This window comes from Bos grunniens, chromosome 2 (assembly GCF_055505025.1).
Source record: "Bos grunniens cultivar Pamir isolate PY7600 chromosome 2, Bosgru_T2T1.0, whole genome shotgun sequence".
Taxonomy (NCBI): domain Eukaryota; kingdom Metazoa; phylum Chordata; class Mammalia; order Artiodactyla; family Bovidae; genus Bos; species Bos grunniens.
Genome location: NC_141166.1, coordinates 109,876,403 through 109,897,272, shown reverse-complemented (window position 1 = coordinate 109,897,272; position 20,870 = coordinate 109,876,403). Strand labels below are relative to the sequence as shown.

General features: G+C 41.1%; 1 protein-coding gene across 2 annotated transcripts in view; it reads left to right on the top strand.

Moving 5' to 3' along the window:
- The window catches only part of LRP2 (LDL receptor related protein 2), a 176,263-nt gene that overhangs the window by 137,306 nt on the left and 18,087 nt on the right, over window positions 1-20,870 (top strand). For both annotated transcript variants that reach the window (XM_086370871.1, XM_086370868.1), the window contains exons 53-66: window positions 1,118-1,344; window positions 2,640-2,817; window positions 3,846-4,042; window positions 4,715-4,960; window positions 5,792-5,920; window positions 6,821-6,940; window positions 7,512-7,628; window positions 8,215-8,331; window positions 9,179-9,316; window positions 11,699-11,821; window positions 13,280-13,408; window positions 16,834-16,965; window positions 17,867-17,998; window positions 19,627-19,770. In XM_086370871.1, coding sequence (XP_086226997.1) covers window positions 1,118-1,344; window positions 2,640-2,817; window positions 3,846-4,042; window positions 4,715-4,960; window positions 5,792-5,920; window positions 6,821-6,940; window positions 7,512-7,628; window positions 8,215-8,331; window positions 9,179-9,316; window positions 11,699-11,821; window positions 13,280-13,408; window positions 16,834-16,965; window positions 17,867-17,998; window positions 19,627-19,770 — 2,129 coding nt within the window. The remainder of the gene's footprint in view (window positions 1-1,117; window positions 1,345-2,639; window positions 2,818-3,845; window positions 4,043-4,714; window positions 4,961-5,791; window positions 5,921-6,820; window positions 6,941-7,511; window positions 7,629-8,214; window positions 8,332-9,178; window positions 9,317-11,698; window positions 11,822-13,279; window positions 13,409-16,833; window positions 16,966-17,866; window positions 17,999-19,626; window positions 19,771-20,870) is intronic.

Here is a 20,870-nt window from a genome sequence, read left to right as displayed (position 1 = left end):
TCGCCGAGCTCTGAGGCATGGTACAAGAGAAAGAGTGTGAACTTTGAAGCCATCCAGATCACAGTTTTGTCTTGGTGCTTTTACTTCTTATACTCCTAAAAAAGCAGCTAGTAATCTCTCCCCTATGGTAGTCAGCCTAGTGCTCAATTCATCTTAATTTCCTTATCCCTTTACTCTGCCCTTCCCTTGCAAATATATGATAAACAGACTTGGAAACATTATACTGTTCAATGAAGAGTACTCCTTGTAAAAAAAGGTAATGCAAATTTTTGGCCAAGCAATATGTGTTTATTTCAGAGACATTGCTAATTATGGCGTAGTTAGATGATGGTGATGTCTTCTGGGTATTTATGAATTCGTACCCAGATGCACAGCCTATTGCATGCAAAAAACAAGATCTTTAAAAATTGTGGCATTCTGTTAAATTTATCTTGAAAAAAATTTCACTTGAGAAAAAATACTCATAAAAGTGTCTGAGCTCTCTATGTAGAGATCATGTAAGAACTGAGAGAAGAGATCAAGACCGCTTTCTGGTTTATGAATTTTTTAAAAAGAAATGGATAATGACTATATTCTGGTCATTTGTCTGCAGTCTTAGCAACAGAGATCCAGAAGATTGACCTCTGGTTTTCCTATGCCTTCTTTAAGTTTTCATAAATTAAGATATTTTGGAAAAATTTCTGACATCCCATGGCTAATGTTATCAACTTTTTTAGTTGCTAGATCATTCCACCTCTTGTGGGAGTTTTAGGGTCTGCGCCCAGATTTTTAAATATAAAAGTAACAATGAAGTGAAAGTCACTCAGTCGTGTCCGACTCTTTGTGACCCCATGGACTAAACAGTCCATGGAATTCTCCAGGCCAGAATACTGGAGTGGGTTGACATTCCCTTCTCCAGGGGATCTTCCCAATTCAGGGATTGAACTCAGGTCTCCCACATTGCAGGTGGATTCTTTACCATCTGAGCCACCAGGGAAGCCCCAAAGTAACAATATTCTGACATAATTTCCTAGCCAAATTCCATGATATTCATTGATTTGTTAGCTCCTCTATCCTTAAAGGCGTTAGAGGAGAGGCATGGTCTTCATTGAGTCACTCTTTCTTCCTTTGATCCTAGGTACTCTGATTTGGAGGGCCGCCATCGGCACACAGTATACGAAACTGGCACACTGTCTCACCCCTTTGCTATTACCATTTTTGAAGACACCATTTATTGGACAGATTGGAATACAAAGACAGTTGAGAAGGGAAACAAATACAATGGGTCAGATAGAGTGGCGCTGTTGAATGTAACACACAGGCCATATGACATCCGTGTCTATCATCCTTATAGGCAGCCAATTGGTGAGTAGTTGATTCAGAAGTTTTTGCACAGTTACTCAGAAGTTTTTGCACAGTTACCTTAGGGTCTTATACACATTGCTCTTGTTTTTTTTTTATTTTTTTAATCATTAATATCATAATTTATACTGGAAATGGTGTTACTTGTTAATGTTTTCTATGAAACAAATGTTGAGAGTTGAGGGGATAGAAATTAAAGGTATAGAGTTTATTCCCCTGTTTCTGGAAAAGGCTGCTGATGATTCTTTTTCATAGTATCTGCTATATTCTTAAAGATTTGGGTTTTTTGTTTTTTTTTTTAATAAAAATCAATAGTTATTATATGTTGCCTTGACATTTCAGTCCTACTTAAGAAAGCACCTTTGAAAAATACTTTCCTGTATAACCACAATAAATTATAATACCTAAGAGACGTATTATAATCACATGGATGTATTTATAAGAATCATTTTTTTACTAAGATCAATCTAAGAAATGATTAAAAGAAATGCTTAAAGGAAAGTTATAGTAACCATAAAATATAATTTATTAAATGGCTATTTGCATTTGATATCTAGCCAAGTTCTGGAATATTCTTTGGGGATAGAGTGCATTTTGTGGGCCTGCTAGGTCATGTTGTCTTAATAAACTTGGAAGTTAGGAAACATATCATAAACATATTTTATCATAAACATATGATAAACTTGGAAGTTAGGATATATGAGAACTGGCAAACTATTTTTTTCTGGAAGATAATATTCTTCATATTATTTAGCAGAAGTTCAAATTCATCTTTACCTCTGAGTGGCAGCCCAGAAAATTAGTATAGATGTTGCTCAGTTTATCTGTCAACTTGATTCTGGGCCAAGTTGCCTGTTGCCTTCTGTTGCCTGTATCCTTAGGAGGAGAGAATATAGCATCTGTTGGAAAGTAAAACTTTATTATGTTCTGGGTGCATGGAGGTAAGCTAAACCTCCCACTTGCTCTCCAAGAACGTTCTTTTTTAATGGAATGTGGGATCTAGTTCCTTAAACAAGAATCAAACCTGTGCCCCCTGCACTGGGAGTGTGGAGTCTTAACCACTGGACCACCAGAGAACTTTTCTAGCAGTAAGTAAGCCTCACTTCTGCACATAAATCAGTATCAGCAACAGGGTTGCTAACACAGCTCTACCATATGTCTTCTTTATGAACTTTTTGAAAAAGCGTGTATCTAGGGTAATGATTTTTTACTAAGAGGTGATGAGTTTTATGTGGCAGGTAATCAGTTCGTCCCTGCTTTAAGTGAATGAACATGTGTTTTCTCCCTTCTTTCACTAGTGCCTAATCCCTGTGGTACGAACAACGGTGGCTGTTCTCATCTCTGCCTCATCAAAGAAGGAGGTGTTGGATTCACTTGCGAGTGTCCAGATAACTTCTACACCGTCCAGCGTGGTCCCAACACCCAGTGCCTGCCCATGTGCTCCAGCACCCAATTCCTGTGTGCTGACAGCGAAATGTAAGGCTCGCTCCTGCCTCTCTCCGCTGCCTCTCCAGCCTTTGGACACACATTGAACTTCAAGGCCCCTGGGGATAAGAGTTTTCTAGTGAACAAGATTTTGGCTAATTAACATGGCTCATTTGGGATGCACCAAGACTCTCTCCAACTGTCCAACTTCAGTCTGAAGTCTCCAACTTCAGATAATTTCTTCCATGAAAGGAGGCATTTTGGGAACCAAATAATTACACCCAGGCATGCAAATTTTCATATCTGTAACAAGGAAGCAAAATTCTAATGAATTGCCCAAAGTCTCAGGGTCAAGAATGTACATAAATGTACACTGAGAAACAGCCCTTAGGAATGATAGAAATTCCCCATCTTTTTCAAACACGTGCTGGCCTATCTCCTCAGTTAACTATGCCAGAGGATCGAGGGTCACACAAATCTATTTTTGATCATTTGTATTTGTTATGAAACACAGTCATAGATTATTTCCCTCACAGTGGGTACAGCCCTTGATGACTAGGGGTTCAGAGTCAGAGAGTGAGATTAAGAGGAGGTGTTATGCAAACCATAGCATCTAAGATTCAGTGGCAGATTATTTTGATGATTGAGTAAAGAATCTTAGATTAAGAATCTAGCATACCCCATCACGACGTAGACTCTCAACAAATGGGAGTGCCTCCAGCTTCCCAGACCATAGCCTGATGTCATCTCTCCCTCTGACTGATAGCTCTAACCATCCATCTGTTACCCAGAATGCACACTTCACTATTGGCTGTGGCAGGAATTTGGTCATCATGCTCAAAGCACTTTTTGAGCATATGGTGGGTCTTAACACACCTGTTCTTTCTAACCTAGTTATGTTTTCTCTGAAGATTATGCCACAGTAACCAAGGTTGAACTGATCCTCTTCTTGGGCCATGATAAAACGCTTGCATATCATTGCTTGAAATTCAGCTTTGCCTTCTTCTCTCCGAATGGTCATTGCCTGCTCCTCTCACTGCCTGTTGCTTTGCTAAGAGAAGGCTGTTTCCTTTGTGCAGGTGTATTCCCATCTGGTGGAAATGTGACGGGCGGAGAGACTGCTTGGATGGTTCCGATGAACCTATCACTTGCCCACAGCGCTTCTGCGCATTAGGAATGTTCCAGTGCAATGATGGCAACTGCACCAACTCACACTCCCTATGTAATTTGCGTCAGGATTGCCCTGATGGGTCGGATGAAGACCCTGTGCTTTGTGGTGAGTGGAATCACTTTCTACGTTCTTTGCCCGCTTCTGTAGTTGATCGTGTACGATCAGGTTCTGTGGGGGTTTTCTGAATATCAAATCAAAATCTGGTCCAAAATCCTGGGGGAGGAAAAAGACAACTCAGAGTCCATCCCACATTATAAGTTGTCTATATTGGTGGTTCTTTGCTGTGTACTGTGTATAGAGTCTTCTTTAAGAGCTAATATTGAGGGTGAAATCAGGGATTCTCACATTTTAAACAGGGACTCTCAGTTGTGATATTTATTTATGTCTCCAGTTTTAAAAAGCACCCTCTCAAAAAAAAAAAAACTCCACTAAAACCCAAAAAATAACCAAAAGTAGCACATCAACAATAGCAACAAACACATAGTTTGAAAACCATTGTCCATTAGGGCAACAGGTACCGGAGAAAGTGAATTTAGTAGGCTGTCAATCCTCATCCTCTAATGTTACATTCAAGAAAAAGATCTTTAAGAATGTAGGGGACAGTAATAGTCAAAGGACTATCTGCCCGTGTAACGTTACTGGTTAATAATAAGCGCATTAGGCCATAAGTCCTCTAAAAGGAAAGTAGAGTGGAGTTCTACAGGATCCATTAGTGTGAATTAGGGGCTTCTGTTCCTGAACGCTTGCAAACTGATAACCAAATGCCACCGCTTGCAGAGCATCACCAGTGTGAGCCCTACGAATGGCAGTGCGCCAACAAACGTTGCATTCCGGAGTCCTGGCAGTGTGACATGCAGGACGACTGTGACGATAACTCGGACGAAGACAGCTCGCACTGTGCCAGCAGGACCTGCCGGCCTGGCTACTTCAAGTGCGCCAACGGCCACTGCATCCCTCAGATATGGAAGTGTGACGTGGACAACGACTGCGGAGACTACTCAGACGAGCCCTTGCAGGAATGCTGTGAGTTCCGTGTGCCCGTCCGGCCTGAGAGCAGCTCTGTGTGGCTGGAGAGACAGTGCATAGGCCCTGCTGCGGCCCTATCACATGCACCCTCTTCGCTCTCCCCAAGAATGCAGAGGAGAGCTGCATGCTCAGCCTGCAGCTTGAACCACATGCCTGGGTCTCAAATGGAGGATTCCTGGTCTCTGCCTACGGGATGTCTAACTACAGAATATGATAAAAGAACTTACATTTTTATCTTGCACCTTCTGTTTTGAGCCTCAGAGAAAGCTGGTGAGAGACAGCGAAGGTGAATGAGGGACCTGAACCTCATGTGATTTTTTTTAACTTCAAACCCAGTAAAAAAATGTACCAGGGTACATTTTCCCCCATCCCACCCCATTCCCCCGTCAACAGTCTGACCACAACATAAATGAGTTGTAATGATGTGTTGAGAAAACCTAAGGTCTCTGTCTTTCTACTCTGAGTGAACAAATCACACCTTAAGGAGACACAGGCTTCCCAGGTGACTCAGTGCTGAAGAATCCATCTGCCAATGCAAGAGATGCGGGTTCGATCCCTGGGTTGGGAAGATCCCGTGGAGTAGGAACTGGCAACCCACTCCAGTATTCTTGCCTGGAAAATTCCATGGACAGAGAAGCCTGGTGGGCTACAGTCCATGGGGCTGCGGAGAGTCAGTCACACGACTGAACGACTAAGCACAAATGAGACACCGTTGCCAAAAAGAGAGTCTGGTTGGTTGATAACATGCTCACTGTGGAAGGTGTCTGTGGTTTCCTGGCAGGACCACGACGACTTCCGTTCTTACTTTGCTCCATCCTGTCTTTTCAGTGGGCCCCTCCTATCGCTGTGATAACTATACGGAATTCAGCTGTAAAACAAACTACCGCTGCATCCCGAAGTGGGCCGTGTGCAACGGCGTTGACGACTGCAGGGACAACAGTGACGAGCAGGACTGTGGTAGGCGGCGCGGCGTGGGGGGAGGGGCGAGAGCTTACCAGCAGCGGGGTTGGATTGCCCACGTCATCCTTCCTTCGTTTGCCTCTAATAACGTGTTGCATTTTACAGCGATTTTATAGGGATCCCGGCATTTTACAGGGGTACTGGGAGGTTCATTTATATCATCTTAAATGAAATCTTTCCCCAAATGTGAAGATATTAGGAATTTGTGTAATTTCTCACAAATGGGAAAGTCTTATTTACATTTGACAAGTTTGTCTTGTCTTACAGACTGATTGAAATGGATGGGAGGGAGGAGGTAGAGAAAAAATTTGATATGTATCTCTAAAAAGGACATTTCATAATCAAAATATTTCTTATTTGGAGGTTTTGGTATTTCGAATGTCTCTCTGACCTTCCACGTCTTTTGTGTTTGGCAATATAGAAAGAATCTATGGACAAAAGGCCAAATGAATTAATGGAATTTTCCAAGATTAGGCATATTCTCTAGCTGAAAAACAGTGCGTGTTGTGTTTAGTTGGAAGAGAGGTAGGAAAGATAATGAGTTATTTTAATAACACTGAATCTAATCACCTAGAGACAATGCAATGGACATGTTTTGTTTGCTGGCAGCATCATTTAATTTTCCTTTTCAGGCCTTTGTTGCAAATTACAAGCCAGGGACCAAATCATTTTTTGAACTGTTTTCTACAAAAGAGAATGGATTTAGTTTCAAATAGTAGGATAGGCTCAGTCTATCCTAAAGAGGAGTATTGACAGTGAATGTGGCTGGCATTCCTCTTTCTGGGAGTTTCGAGACTAGGGTAGCATAAACCTGAGACCGTCTCACGAGAGCCAGTACTACTTTGGCATTCCTTGACCATGGGCTTCTGAAGTATTTGCAATGACTGTGATTTGCAGAGTCGATGACATGCAAACCTTCTGGGGAATTTCGGTGTACAAATCACCGCTGCATCCCTCTTCGCTGGAGATGTGATGGGCAAAATGACTGTGGAGACCGCTCTGATGAGGAAAACTGTGGTGAGTGTTCGGGGTCCTTCTTTCCCATGTGCCATTGGAGTGGGGATGTCTGCTCTTTGTAACTCAACTGTCAATGCCATTCATCCTCAAAGGGTAGGATGATGGCTGTCTGATCTCTTGCTTTCTGACTGGTACATTTCTACTTTTCATCTTCCTAGCAGATTGTAATCACGCTCTAGGAAAAGAATATTTACCCAAGTATATCTTTTGTCTGTTAATTTATTTACACTCAACAACATCTTTTTTTTTTCAAAAAGAACTTGAGGTGACTTACATCATTGCCTTATGATATGTATCAATTTCAGATTAACTAACATGAAATATACTCTAACTTTAGTCTCCTTTTGGAAATGAGAAAGTATGGGCTGTGGAAAGAATCAGGGTGCTGGTTTCACCTGCAATTATAACTGACTAAAAACAGACTTACAATTGAAGTGAAAAGTCTATTTTTGCAGGTTGGATGGTCTGGGACTTGGGGCACAGGAGGGGGTTGGGCACAGAGGGCACTTGGGCCAGCCCACTGTGTATGAGTCCTGGTGCCCTCTAATGGCCATGTGGCTCTCCTTTTCAGCCCCCCGGAAATGCACAGAGAGCGAGTTTCGATGTGATGATCAGAGCTGTATTCCTTCTCGATGGGTCTGTGACCAAACCAATGACTGTGGGGACAACTCAGATGAGCGGGACTGTGGTAACTGTTACAGCAATTTGAGGGGCTTCCCATACAGTCTCGTACTAGGATCAGCACATTGGAGGGGAGTAGGGAATTCGGTATTCTTTCTTGGGAAATCCCATGGATAGAGGAGCCTGGCGAGCTGCAGACCATAGGGTCACAAAGAGTTGGACATGCCTTAGCCATGAAACAACAACAACGGGGACTTCCAATGTGTATTTGTAAGGTTTTATAGAGTAAGATGACTTTTGTGTATTTTCGGTAATATAGAAACCTTAGCATTACAGTACCTTCTTCTCTGTACTTTCTAAGCTGTATGATTACCTTAGGGCATTCTAGATCAATAATAGGGGAAAATCACAAGAGAGTTTTAAAAATCTCATTTTAACTAGAGGAGAGATTGGTACTTCCATCTCCGTATCTTCAATGGGGAAGGTGTAACTTTTGAGAGTTTATTCACTCACTAACCACAAGTTGTGGGTTTGTTGTGAGCCAGTCACTGGGTATGGATAGGAATGCGATGGAATACTTACTACCCTCCACAGAGCTAAAACTTGTCTGAGAATACCAAGGCACCTTGGAAATAACATTCTTTCCTTTTCAGAGATGATGACCTGCCGTCCTGGATATTTTCAGTGTGATAGCGGGCACTGTATTTCTGAACATATGAAGTGCAATGGGGTGGCTGACTGTCGCGATGCCTCTGATGAAGCCAATTGTCGTAAGTTTCTAGACAATTGGTATGGTTATGGCTGTTTAGACCCATTAGCCACCACTTCTTAGATTGAAAGGTCATAGATATTTTCTATTCAGCATTCATTGATAATTATCAATTTACATGGGGCTTGAGTCATCATGTCTATATATTTCACAGTAGTCATTCAAGTATATTTCACAAATAATATTTCAAATATTATATATAGATAGAGAATATGTTATGTCTGTGCTAATGAAAGTATTTATATATTATCAACTACTCTACAAATCATTAATCACATAAAAATTTGGCAGGAAAAGAATATTCAAGCAATGAATAAATGGGTATTCAACCATATTGAAGGTCCAGCATTAAGCATTTTCTGAATTGTAATAAAGGCATATAAAACCATTTAAAAGTATAAAGCCTATATGATCATTTGTATTTTAGTCTTTTTGAACCACTGAATAAATATTAACTGTTGATGCTTATCTATGATGGATTTTGTTGATCATGTGGTTGCCGCATCTTAAAACCTTGGTTTCCTAGAGACTTTAAATATATGATAGGAAAAGCCAGTGCTGGCACTGCTGAAAAGTTTCACTTACCTGAAAAAGAAAAAACCCAATGCTGTCCATAGAATGACTCGTGTCATTAAATACTGGGCTTAGTCAATTACCCTTAAGAAACATTCCATCAGAATTTCAGACGGTTTAAGGCTGCAGTACTTGTGGTTGAATCAGAAAAGAGCAGGCTATAATGGAACACTTTCTATTAGGAGAATTCTTCCTATAAAAGGAGAAATAGCCAGCTAGCTTTCCAAAAAGTATCTATTTCTAATCATTTGAATATGTCTCCTCCCCACCGACAGCCACCCGCTTTCCCAATGGTGCATACTGCCCAGCTACTATGTTTGAATGTAAAAATCACGTTTGTATCCATTCATCATGGAAATGTGATGGTGACAATGACTGTGGCGATGGTTCCGATGAAGAACTCCATCTGTGCTGTGAGTGAGAGACTGAGGGGTGGTGTTGTCAATGTTTCTTGTGTGGAGCATAAGTGGGAGGGCATTTGTACAATCTTTGTGTGTTGGACACATGATCTGATTAGTGCACTTTCCTTGGCCTTCCTGCTTAGTTCTCTACTTGAGACATGAGAAAGTTGGGCAGACATCCATAGTTTTAAACATTTTTGTGGCCTTTGAAAACAGTGGCCTCAAAAGAAATTGTTGGAAAACCAATATGCATAAATAAAGGCAGGTCTGTTGTGGTCGAAGTCTGAGTTAGGGTGGAGTGTATATCTCTCCTGCTCCACCCCACTTTCAATGCCCCTCAGAGTACTTCTGCCAAGCCTCTGGAGCTTCACAAAGCACCTTTAGGAAATATTAAAACCACTTAATCTTTAAACTCACTTCATTTACATCATAATTCAAGCCCATCTAATTCCTTTCTGTTGTATGATGCATATTTATTTTTTAAACCAGTCAATCTCAATGTGGGTACCCATCCGAATCCCTTGGGGAAAGGTGCTTTAGAAGCACATGCTCTGGTCCCACCTCAGGCTTAGACCTATCAAAGGTCCAAGGACATTTTGGGTCTGGGCAAAAATATATTGAAAAAGCTCCTTAGGTTTTAATTTGGTCTCTTGGTTGAGAACTACTGCATTTTAGCAAAGTGAATGAACATAAGTTTGTTTTGATCATTTTGCTCCATGCCTTGAGTCATTGGAGATCTCAGGTGTTATCTCTGTTACTAAGAGAGTCAGTATCACCTGGCGACCTGTTAGAAAAACAGATTAATTGCTGGCAGTGGAGGCCAGCAATCTCTGCATTAGTAAGCTGCCCACCCGCCTCCCCAACCCCTCCCTCACCCACCATGTGATTCAGATGCAAGCCAAGGTTAAGAAGGTCATGTAAGTAGAAGCCCTCCATTCCTCTTGAAACTCTTAATTCTTAGTTTCATTTAGCTGTAATTCACTTCTGAGGTTCTCATCATCACCTCTTCCATTCAATTTCCTAGATTCCTCACTATTCATTTTAGCCCTCACTATTCATTTTTATGATTTGACTCTAGAAAATAATATATCAGAATATTCCTTCCATCAAGAGAATTTAATTATATTATATACTTAAAATATAAATTGCATTATATTTTCCCAGTGGCATCCCAATATTTCCCTTGCCACATCTTTTCTTCTAAGGAATTAACAATAGTTTGTTTTGTTTTTCACTTGAAGAATCTTGAAAAAGAGCCTAAACATGTGTAACTGTCAAATAAATCCTGGAAAAGTTGTTTCCCACTATAAGATAAAGTGCCCATAGTTAGTAAGATTAAACTTTGGGGAGACAGAGACACAGCCACATGAAAATGATCCACACTGTTTTATAATGTTACATTTTCCTTTCACCACAAATAATCCTTGTGAAGTTCTATTAACAATACTTCCAAGAGCCAACTTTTGCAGCTGTTCTTTTTTTCCCCTCAACCTCATTAAAAATCTCTCCTCTTGCTTCCTGTGTGTGGTACCAAGGCAGAAGGAAAATCAAACAGCTCATGTCGTCCATGGGAAAGAGGAAGACACCTGTGTGTTGAGTTCTGAATTCCTGGTACATGTAGAGGACTGTGTCCCTGTTCTAACCAAGGGCCCTGGGTTTTACCTGTAGGTTCCTCACAGGGGCATGAGCATCAGCCAGAGATCTAACTCTGGGTAACAGAATGAGTACGTGTTTGCTTTGAGATGTCAACTTTGAAAGTAATAGGTGAGGAAATTGAGGAAGGAAATTCCATCATGGTGTAGAACTTTAATGAAAAGACTTCATTTTCTGGATTGTAGTCGGAGGGACAAACAGTGAGCTCCTGGCTGTTAGGATGAGAGTTAGTGTATAGCCCTGCTGGTCTCTCCAACCTGCCGGCCACCGTTGTCCTCCTCACTCTAGCTCCAGCCACAGAGATCTTTTATTCAGGTCCAGAAGCCTGCCATCTTCCTCCTGACCCAGACTCTTCCCACGTGAAGCCTCTTCTGACCCCTCCTCCCCTAGATCTATATCAGATCTTCCCAGTAGCTGGTTTCATAGCATGTTTCCTTTGGGGCTCTTACCACAGTTTTAGTTGAATGGTTAATTTGTGAAGTTGGCTTCTTTGCTAGAATAAAAGTTCCATGAGGATAAGGACTGCGTCTTTCTTTTCCCCAGTTGAACCTGGTGCACAGAGCAGCACCAGGGTGTCAACAAGACACTCAAGATATGTTTGTCAATTGGTTAATCAAATAAGCCAATAAGGGGCGAATCAAGCAAGCCCAAGCCTGGTGTTGGCAACAGGAGTGTTTTTATATCCTGACCCTTATGTTCTATTCTTAATGTAAACTTTTGCTTTTTCATCTTGTGTTCTAGTAAATGTTGCCTGTGACTCACCATACCGTTTCCGGTGTGACAACAATCGCTGCATTTATCGTCATGAGGTGTGCAACCAGGAGGATGACTGTGGAGATGGAAGTGATGAGAAAAAGGAGCTCTGTAAGCAAAAGTCAAAAGGGAGAAGGGAAAAGAAAGGCCCCCAGTTGTCTGCAGTCTGCAAAATGTACCTCAGGGATTTCAGTTTGTTCTATAGAGGCTTGAGCTGTGCGTATGACTGCAGATCTCCATGGACATTGTTTGCAAGACTCCCTAAACACACAGTACTCAGATGCAGCCCTTCCCCCATTCTTCCTATTTCATTTGAACCAGATGTTGGAAAGTTCCTTAAGGAAGTGAGAACAAATACTAAATAGTGGTTTGAGTCCCACTTGAAAAACTAAGGGTTTCAAAGGGTTTCATCTTTTCAAAGATGAGGTTTGGTCACTCTTCAGCCTAGAGCTTCTAATTGTTAATCTAGGGATGGGAACTTCTCAATGTCCCGCTGAAAAGCTCATGTTGAGTAAGGCTGCACTAGTGTTCACAGGGCTTATCTAATATCCTTCTTTAAAATGAAAATGCATTTCCCAGACGAGAAAAATGATAGATTATTTTAAGAGATAAATGGCTGCATTTAATATTTTAGGTATTGAGAAATCTGTGCTTTTCCATTTTGAGACCGTTTTCCATATATCCATTGAAGGAAAGAGCTGATTAATTTTCTGGGCAATTTAGTTTACCTAGAAAAAGTCAGTCAGGAAGGTTATTTATCCTGAGTCCAATTACTTTTTTTTCTAAAAGGATATTAGCTGGGGAAATTTGGATAAATGCTTTTCTATTCTCTATTCCTTACATTGATATGGCCTTAGAATGCTTACTGCCAGTTGCCATCCTATGTCAGGCAGACTTTGATACCATCTCCATGTTCAAGTTTGAACCCTTCTTCTCCTTCCCCTTTTTGGGGCAGAGATGAGCCAATGGTTATAACATTGTTAATATGTTTGTTTGAAGCATAATACAAAAGGATGAAAACCTGGAAATAAAACCTTTTTTAAAAATTGGGGCAGGTTTACATCTTTTTGTCTTCTGTTTCCACTTCCTCTATTAATCATGCCAGACACTTGTAGGATGTAATCAAATCCCAGTGTGGAAAAAAGGGATAGGAAGCTAAAATTCTTCCCATGGAGGAGGATGTTAGAGGAATCACAGCCAGGCATCACAGCAGACGAACTGCAACATTTCAGTGGCTTACACCAGCAGAGGCCTAAAGTTTGATGAAGGTCAGGCAGCCCCCTTCATCCTGTATTAAGCCATCCGGAACACGTAGTCTTCAAGGTTGCTGAAGCTGGAGAAGAGAGAAATGGAGGAGACAGTTTCCTTACTTCTTAGGCCTGGAAGTGACAGGTGTCCATTATGCTCATAGTCCATTGGTTGGATCTGGCCCCAAGCTACCTGCAAGGGAGACCAGGAATTGTAGGGAAGCACCAGCTTATTTGTGAGAAACACTGTTTCTGACACAGAAGGAAGCATCTTGTTTCACAAAAGAGAATGTTTTGACTTGAACTTATTCTTAAATTATAGGTGTAGAACCGACTCCTAGACCTTGTACACCAGATGAATTTAAGTGTAGCAATGGGCGTTGCATTCCACAGCACCGGGTGTGTGATCATGTTAATGACTGTGGTGACAATTTTGATGAGACGGGATGCAGTAAGTAAATAATTATTTTTGTACTTCATGGTAGTAACTCAGGTTACCTTACTGAAAAACTTGCAATAACATAAAGTAAATGGTAACCACATTTGTCTTTAGTTTACATGTTGTGTTTCTTTATTGAACAGTTTTTCTATACCAGACATTGTGCTGAATACTACATGAATACTAAATAGGACTATTTCATTTTATCCATGTAACAATCCTGTGAGTTAGGTATTGTTTGTCTCTCTGTCACTCTCTTTTAAACAAATGAGGAAACCACCCTACAGGTTAAATAAATTGGCTGTGTCTTCCTGTCATTAAGAAATTGAGTCAGGATTTGAACTCTGGTCTCCTTTAACTGAAAGGCACAGCCTCTTCCCAGTTCACTAGGTGGCTGTCAGCACCTTAAAGCTATTTATTTTGTTTCTAAATTTGCACATTTTTTTTTGTCTTAAGCCAAATGCAGTATCTTTGGTACAGAGGGGAAGAGTAGTTGGTAAGAATGGAAATGTCAGGACATGCTTATGGTCCAGTGGTTAAGACTCTGTGCTCCTGATGCTCCCAATGGGGCCTGGTTCAATCCCTGGTTGGGGAACTAGATCCCGCATGCAGCAACTAAAGACCCCATATGCTGCAACTAAGACCTAGCACTGCCAATAAATTAAAAAAATATATATTTTTAAAAGAATAGAAATGTCACAGGGGACCTTGGAAGGAACACAGATTTTTAAGAGAGGATTTTTGTGTAGGAAAGGTATGATGTACACAAACAAGGGATGATTCTAGCTTAATGGAAAGTGAATGTTGCAATGGCAGGCTAATAATTTGCCCTTTGGTAGTCCTGTATAGCGTTTGTGAAATGCTTTCACATACATTCTTTTTTTGTATATATAATGTTTATCTGTTTATATATTTTGGCTGCACCAGGTCTTCCTTTCTGTGCGGGGGCTTTCCTCTAGCTGTAGGGAGAGGGGCCCTCTTCCTTGCAGCGTGTGGGCTCCTTGTTGCAGTGGCTTCTCTTGTGGAGCACGAGCTGTAGGGTGTGGGCTTCACTAGTTGAAGCTTCCAGGCTAGCACACAGGCTCAGTGGTCGGCTGTGGCTCATGGGCTTAGTTTCTCCACCGTATGTGGGATCCTCCCCGACCAGGGATTGAACCTGTGTTTCCTGCATTAGCAGGAATGGGTTCTGCACCACTGAGCCACCAGGGAAGCCCCCCATACATTCTTTAGTTTGTTACTCAAATTAGCTCCAGGGGATTACTGCCATTATGTCTAAAAGAAAGCTCAGAGAGCTTAAATAACTTGCTTGAGGTCACACAGAGGGGCAGGGGCCGAATTGGAACCGTCCTGGGACTCCAGACTGGAAGAACTGGCTCCCACTTCCTCTGCCACTAACTGTGCCACTTAGAGTACCTACTAACATCACTAGGCCTCAATTTCTTTTTAGGAAAAAGGAGGGAGTTCTTCAAACCCTGCAAGTCTGGACTTGGTAACATTAGTTAGCTCCACATGCTTCCAACTTCCTGGGCTTTAATAGCCTTTTTCTGAGGCCCCTCAAGGATTTCCTGGCAAATTTTTCTCCTGTGTGGGTTACAAAGGAAGATGAAGAACCAACCATATTGAGTTGATTTGCCATTTGTTTCACACACTTTATCAATAGGATTGGACTTTTTGACATAATAATGTGATTTAAATTAAATATTTAAAAGGCATAAACATGAGGGAATTTGCAGAACCAAGAAGTTGATTTGGGTTTGATGCCTGGAGACTAACTGATAATGTGAATGGTTCCAGGACTTTGGGGATTTCCAAGTTAGGCTTGGATCAAGCTTTGGTTTCTTTTGCAGTTGCCTGTGCAAGTTAAAAGGCTTAAAATCAGCCATAGTCCCTGTTCTTTTTAAGGTAACTTCCTTGCTGAGAAATTGTTTATTTATATTTTTGGTTGTGCTGGATCCTCATTGTTGCGGCGATTAGGGGCTACTCTTGTGGAGCGTGGGCTCTAGGCTCGCAGGCTTCAGTAGTTGTCCCTCGAAGGCTCTAGAGCACGGGCTCAGTGGTTGTGGAGCCTAGGCTTGGTTGCCCCATGGCATGTGGGATCTTCCTGGACCAGAAATCGAACTGGTGTCTCCTACACTGCAAGGCAGGTTCTTCACCATAGTACTTCTAATTCAAATGACATTGCGTTAAAAGCAGGGTTTGTTTAAGGGAACTGGGTAGCCCAGGCAACGGCAACCCACTCCAGTACTCTTGTCTGGAAAATCCCATGGACAGAGGAGCCTGGTAGGCTGCAGTCCAACAGTCCATGGGGTCGCTGAGGGTCGGACATGACTGAGTGACTTGACTTTCACTTTTCACTTTCATGCATTGGAGAAGGAAATGGCAACCCACTCCAGTATTCTTGCCTGGAGAATCCCAGGGACAGAGGAGCCTAGTGGGCTGCCGTCTATGGGGTCGCACAGAGTTGGACACGACTGAAGCGACTTAGCAAGCAAGCAAGCAAGCAAGCAAGGTAGCCCAGGCATTAATCTGGTATGGAAACAACATTTCTTTTCAGATATTAAGTGGATCTGTGATGGAATTCAGTCTTACTGCATTGGGCTACTTTGACTAAGATATAGAATTCTCATTTTAAATACCAGTTCTTGGTGCTGCTCATCCGCTTGCTTTCCTTTTCATTTCCCTTTCTCCTCCTTTTCTTTTAAACAGAATCAATGCCTTCTATTTATATGTGTGTGTATACATATGCTATATATACATGTATACACACATGAGATATATATATATTATATATACATCAATATTTATATATATATATATATATAAAATTTGGGCTTCCCAGGTGGCACTAGTGGTAAACAACCTGCCTGCCAATGCAGAAGATGTAAGGGATGTGAGTTTGATCCCTGGGTCAGGAAGAGCCCCTGAGGAGGGCATGGCCACCTACTTCAGTATTCTTACCTGGAGAATCCCATGGACAGAGGAGCCTGATGGGCTATGGTCCATAGGGTCACAAAGAATCAGACAGTACTGAAGTGACTTAGCATGCATGCACCCAAATATTATTTATATATTGATATCATTGTATAATAGTAAGATAGTGGAGCAGGTGGTGATGGTTGTAAAGAGTCCCTGGCTTTTTGATTCTGTCCAGAAATGGATGCTCAGAGGATGATCTTGGCAGTGCTGAGTATAATCAGAAAATTGCCTCAAGGATCTAACATTACATATATTTGTACAAATGGAATTCAGGGCATTGGCAGATATACCTGTAGAGAGGTCTCTGATACTCAGCAAAACTTATGGAAAGGGGGCATCTCAAGACTTTCTGTTCTCTGATGGCCATCTGTAGGTGTTCTTCTGATAGGCCACTTGAGTGTTCACTTGTGCTTCATCTGCTTTGTACCTTTCATTTGTAATGGTGGGATTTTGCGTTTCAGATACAGGAAAAGACAGATCATGTGCTGAAAATCTGTGTGAACACAACTGTACCCAGTTACGTGAAGGAGGATTCATCTGCTCCTGTAGACCTGGATTCAAACCCAATAGTATTGACAGAAACCTCTGTGAAGGTAGACTGTATTTCCTCCAGTTCCTATAAGGAGAACCTTGTACTTTTTAGGTTCTCCACTCATTCCCTTTTATTAAACATGGCTTAATTCCCTTCGTGGGGCTAAGCTCATGCCGGTTGCTTTTTTTGCATGCTGTCTTACCGGTGTCTGGCATAGCACTGGGTGATAGTCTATCTTCAGTAATGTCTGTGAAATTGATATGATGAATGAAGGCTTGGCTGATGATGGCTCCCTATTGTATCAGTGTGTGAGATCAAAATTTCTCTTTAATAAACACAAGTCTGCCTTTCTTCAGACAATACATATTTATTACACCCTTATGTCAGACTTATATAAATGAGTTCTAAGATGGGGCGCTTACCAAGATGGTAAATATCAAGTAGGATTTTAGGTGTATTTGATCATTTGAATTTACTATTCCTATTTCATGATGTACCATACTCAGATGATTAGAATAGTTCTTTTGAGGGCTGATGCCTAAGAACTCAGTTGAAAAAGCCAAATCAGTGCCGCCCCTTCCTGGAACCAGTTAGCAGGAGGGAAGTGGTACCAAATACCAGTGGTACAACAGCTGCTTCCCCAAAGGGAAAATCTTGTTCTGCTGTTGTACAGAGTCAGACTGCTTCTGTTTAAATCTGGTCTTTGGGACTTTGGGTTCAATAACAGTCCATATCTGAGAGAGTCGTTTTGGAAGATCAAATGAGGGAAAAACTTGAAATGCATGTGAAATAGTATCTGAAGTTTGGTTAGTGTTCTGCAAATGTTGGCATCATGACTTGTGCTCATCTGCACTTTTCTCATCATTATTGCTTGTGAATATGGATTTAAACAGAAGCAGGATCTCTAAGGAAGAGATGGGCTCTAAGCAGATATTGCTCACTTGGTTTTATTTTGCCTGCAGACATCAATGAATGTATGCAGTTCGGGAGTTGTCCTCAGATCTGCCATAACACCAAAGGAAGTTATGAGTGTTCCTGCGCTGAAGGGTTCACATCTCTGAGTGACAGATACGGAGAACGGTGTGCGGCTGACGGTATGATGCTTTGACGGGGGATTAACTGACTTTCAAAGACTCAAAGCCGAGGGCTACAATATACCAGGAAATAAACTTTTGAGTCCTATTTTTTAAATTCACCAGCTGCTTCTCTTCCAATACCCAACCCACTCTCTTCTCCTCTCCCCTGACAAATCAAAACAATAAACACAACCCCCAACAAATACATAGACACTGAAACAAGAGTCAAGTGTTATTATTCTGGATTTAGCCTCTGGTCCACCTGGATGAAAACTTCAAAAAGTGGACAAGATATCCCTCTCCAGAGGATTCAGATAACAAATGCATCTGTGTAGAATGGTAGTCAGCAAAGCCTTCCACTCCACTGAGGTCAAGGTTTGAGGTCCAGCAATCCAAAATAGGTCACAAAACACATCCCATTCAATGGGTCATAGTCAGTTGGGGCAGACCAGGACCACTCTGTTGACAAAACTTTTTTTTTTATTGTTCATGGACTATTGATCACAGACAGAAAGAGTCTGGCTTATTTACGACTTCAATCATTAGCTCTGCACTTTTGGTTAATGCCAGTATCTGTGAAGCAGGCCTGAGTAAAAGCAGAAATAGAGACTACATAAAAATGGCAAAAGAAAAAGTCAGAAGTTACCACAGTCCAGATTTCCAGAGTTCTGATATAAATCAGCATATCTCAGTTAAGGAGTCTTTATAATCTTATGGATTTGAATTGAGTTTGTAATTGAGTTTAAGGACTTGATAAGAAGGCGACATTTTTATTTTGCATATTAAGGGTAAAATGGCTGTTCAATTTCTTTGTACAAATTGAGTTTTTGTACAAAGCATACATTTGACTAGCATACTTAAATATTTTACCCTCTAAGCATTTTTGACTCTGAATGCAAACTAGGGTGAAGGCATTTGAACAGTCGGTGTGGTAATTAAGCAGCAAATTAGAAAATCTTCAACTCTTTTAACCAAAGAGATGACTGAAATGAGAAATTTATGTAGAACATTATATCAAGATAAAGGAAATACATAAAATGAACTTTTAAAAGTTACTTAAATTGGGTTTGATTGACATTATGCAAGTAAATTTAAAAAAATTCTAGACAGTATATCTTGGAATAGTCACCATTTACATAGCTGCTTTAACTAAAAAAAAAAAATAAGAACAAGCTGGTTTTTTGTCATTAGCTAGAAGCTAAACTAGGTCATGGAGCTGATTACCTGCTAAAAGAATCATTAAAATCTGTCAGTAAAGAATAAGAAATGGAGACTTCTGGGTAAACTTTTAGTAAGACTCTATATATTGAATTTCTTCTGTGAGAATGAATGTCTACAATCTTATTTGTTTTATTGTCATTGAAAAAAAAATCAGTGAAAATGAGGTAACTATCCAGGGATTTCAGTCTTTACTTTGCTTTAAACTGTTACCTAAAGATAAAGAACTGATTATATCCCTAACAGAAATGGAGACAAGAATGTCACAGATTTTGCAACCCAGTTTATGGTCAGCTCCACTGATTAGCAGAGTTTAGTTCCTAGAAAAATGTGTGTGTGTGTTTAAGGACAGGGAAGATATCTGCTGTTTTATATCCAAAATTCAGGTAGAATTCAAATAGATTAATCAGCCCTTCTTTTGTCTCCAGGTAGTCCTCCTTTGCTGCTACTGCCTGAAAATGTGAGAATTCGAAAATACAACCTCTCATCTCTTCAGTTCTCAGAGTACCTTGAAGACCAGGAGCGCATTAAGGCTATGGATTATGATTGGGATCCGGAGGGCACAGGCCTCAGTGAGTATGAACCCTGGCATCTGTCACCGATATCAGTTGAATCCACTGAGTGATAAGGTGTTGAACTTTGGGAAATGGATTTTTAATGAGCGAGTGTTGCTGCCTGAGTGGAAGAGGACGCTCCTCCCACCCGGCATGCTCCAGACTGCTCAGCGTGGCCGTGCACCCAGACTGTTTCCCAACTTCTCACTGAACCTTCTCCCATCTCTGGGGACTGTTCTTTCAGGACTGCCTCACATCCCTTTGTTCACTGTCTCCTTGTCTTTGCTCTTGCCAAGACTGTTCTTCCCCACTGCTGTATGGTTGGAACATTTCTATTCAAATCCCAGTTCAAAGTCACCTCCCCTCTGGTGTCTTTGATAATCTCGGTTCTGTGAACCTGTAGCATTTTATCCACATTGGATTGAGTTTACAGCTAGTTGTCCACACATCTTTCTCCCTACACCTTAACCATGTGCTCTTTGGAGACAGAGATTGAATCAAATTCATCTCCACATGCCTGGCATCTGACCCAGCATCTAATTTAGTGTATGTGGTGTGTAGTTGATGAAGGAAAATAAGTGATGCTTACTGCTAAGTCTCTTATGGTTCTGTATGGCATGCGGGAGATGGTTGTTGGGCAGGAAAACTTATATAGTATGCCTGTCTCCCTTGTCTACTGGCTTTATGACCTTAAATAATTGTAACAACTCTCTGGATCTCTATTTCTTATCTGTAAAATAAGAGCAGTAATCTTGCTCAGCCTGGCTCCCTCTGAGAGTTGTTTTGAAAGTCAAATGAGATGATAGATATGAACATGCTTTGCAAACTATGTAGGGTTTATTTCACATTTCATCATACAATGCAGTAAACTTTTCAAGAACGGTTCCTACCTAGGAAAGTGTGTGCCCTGAAAGGCACAGTCTTCCTATGCTTTTAAAAAGAAAATTGTATTTTTTTTGGCCACAGTATGTGGCATGTGGGATCTTAGTTCCCTGACCAGGGATCGAACCCCTGTTCCCTGAAGTGGAAGGCGAAGTCTTAACTGCTGGACCATAGGAAAGTCCCTTCCTATGCTGTTTAAAGTGCCTGCTATCCAATATCTTTTAGTTTATACATAA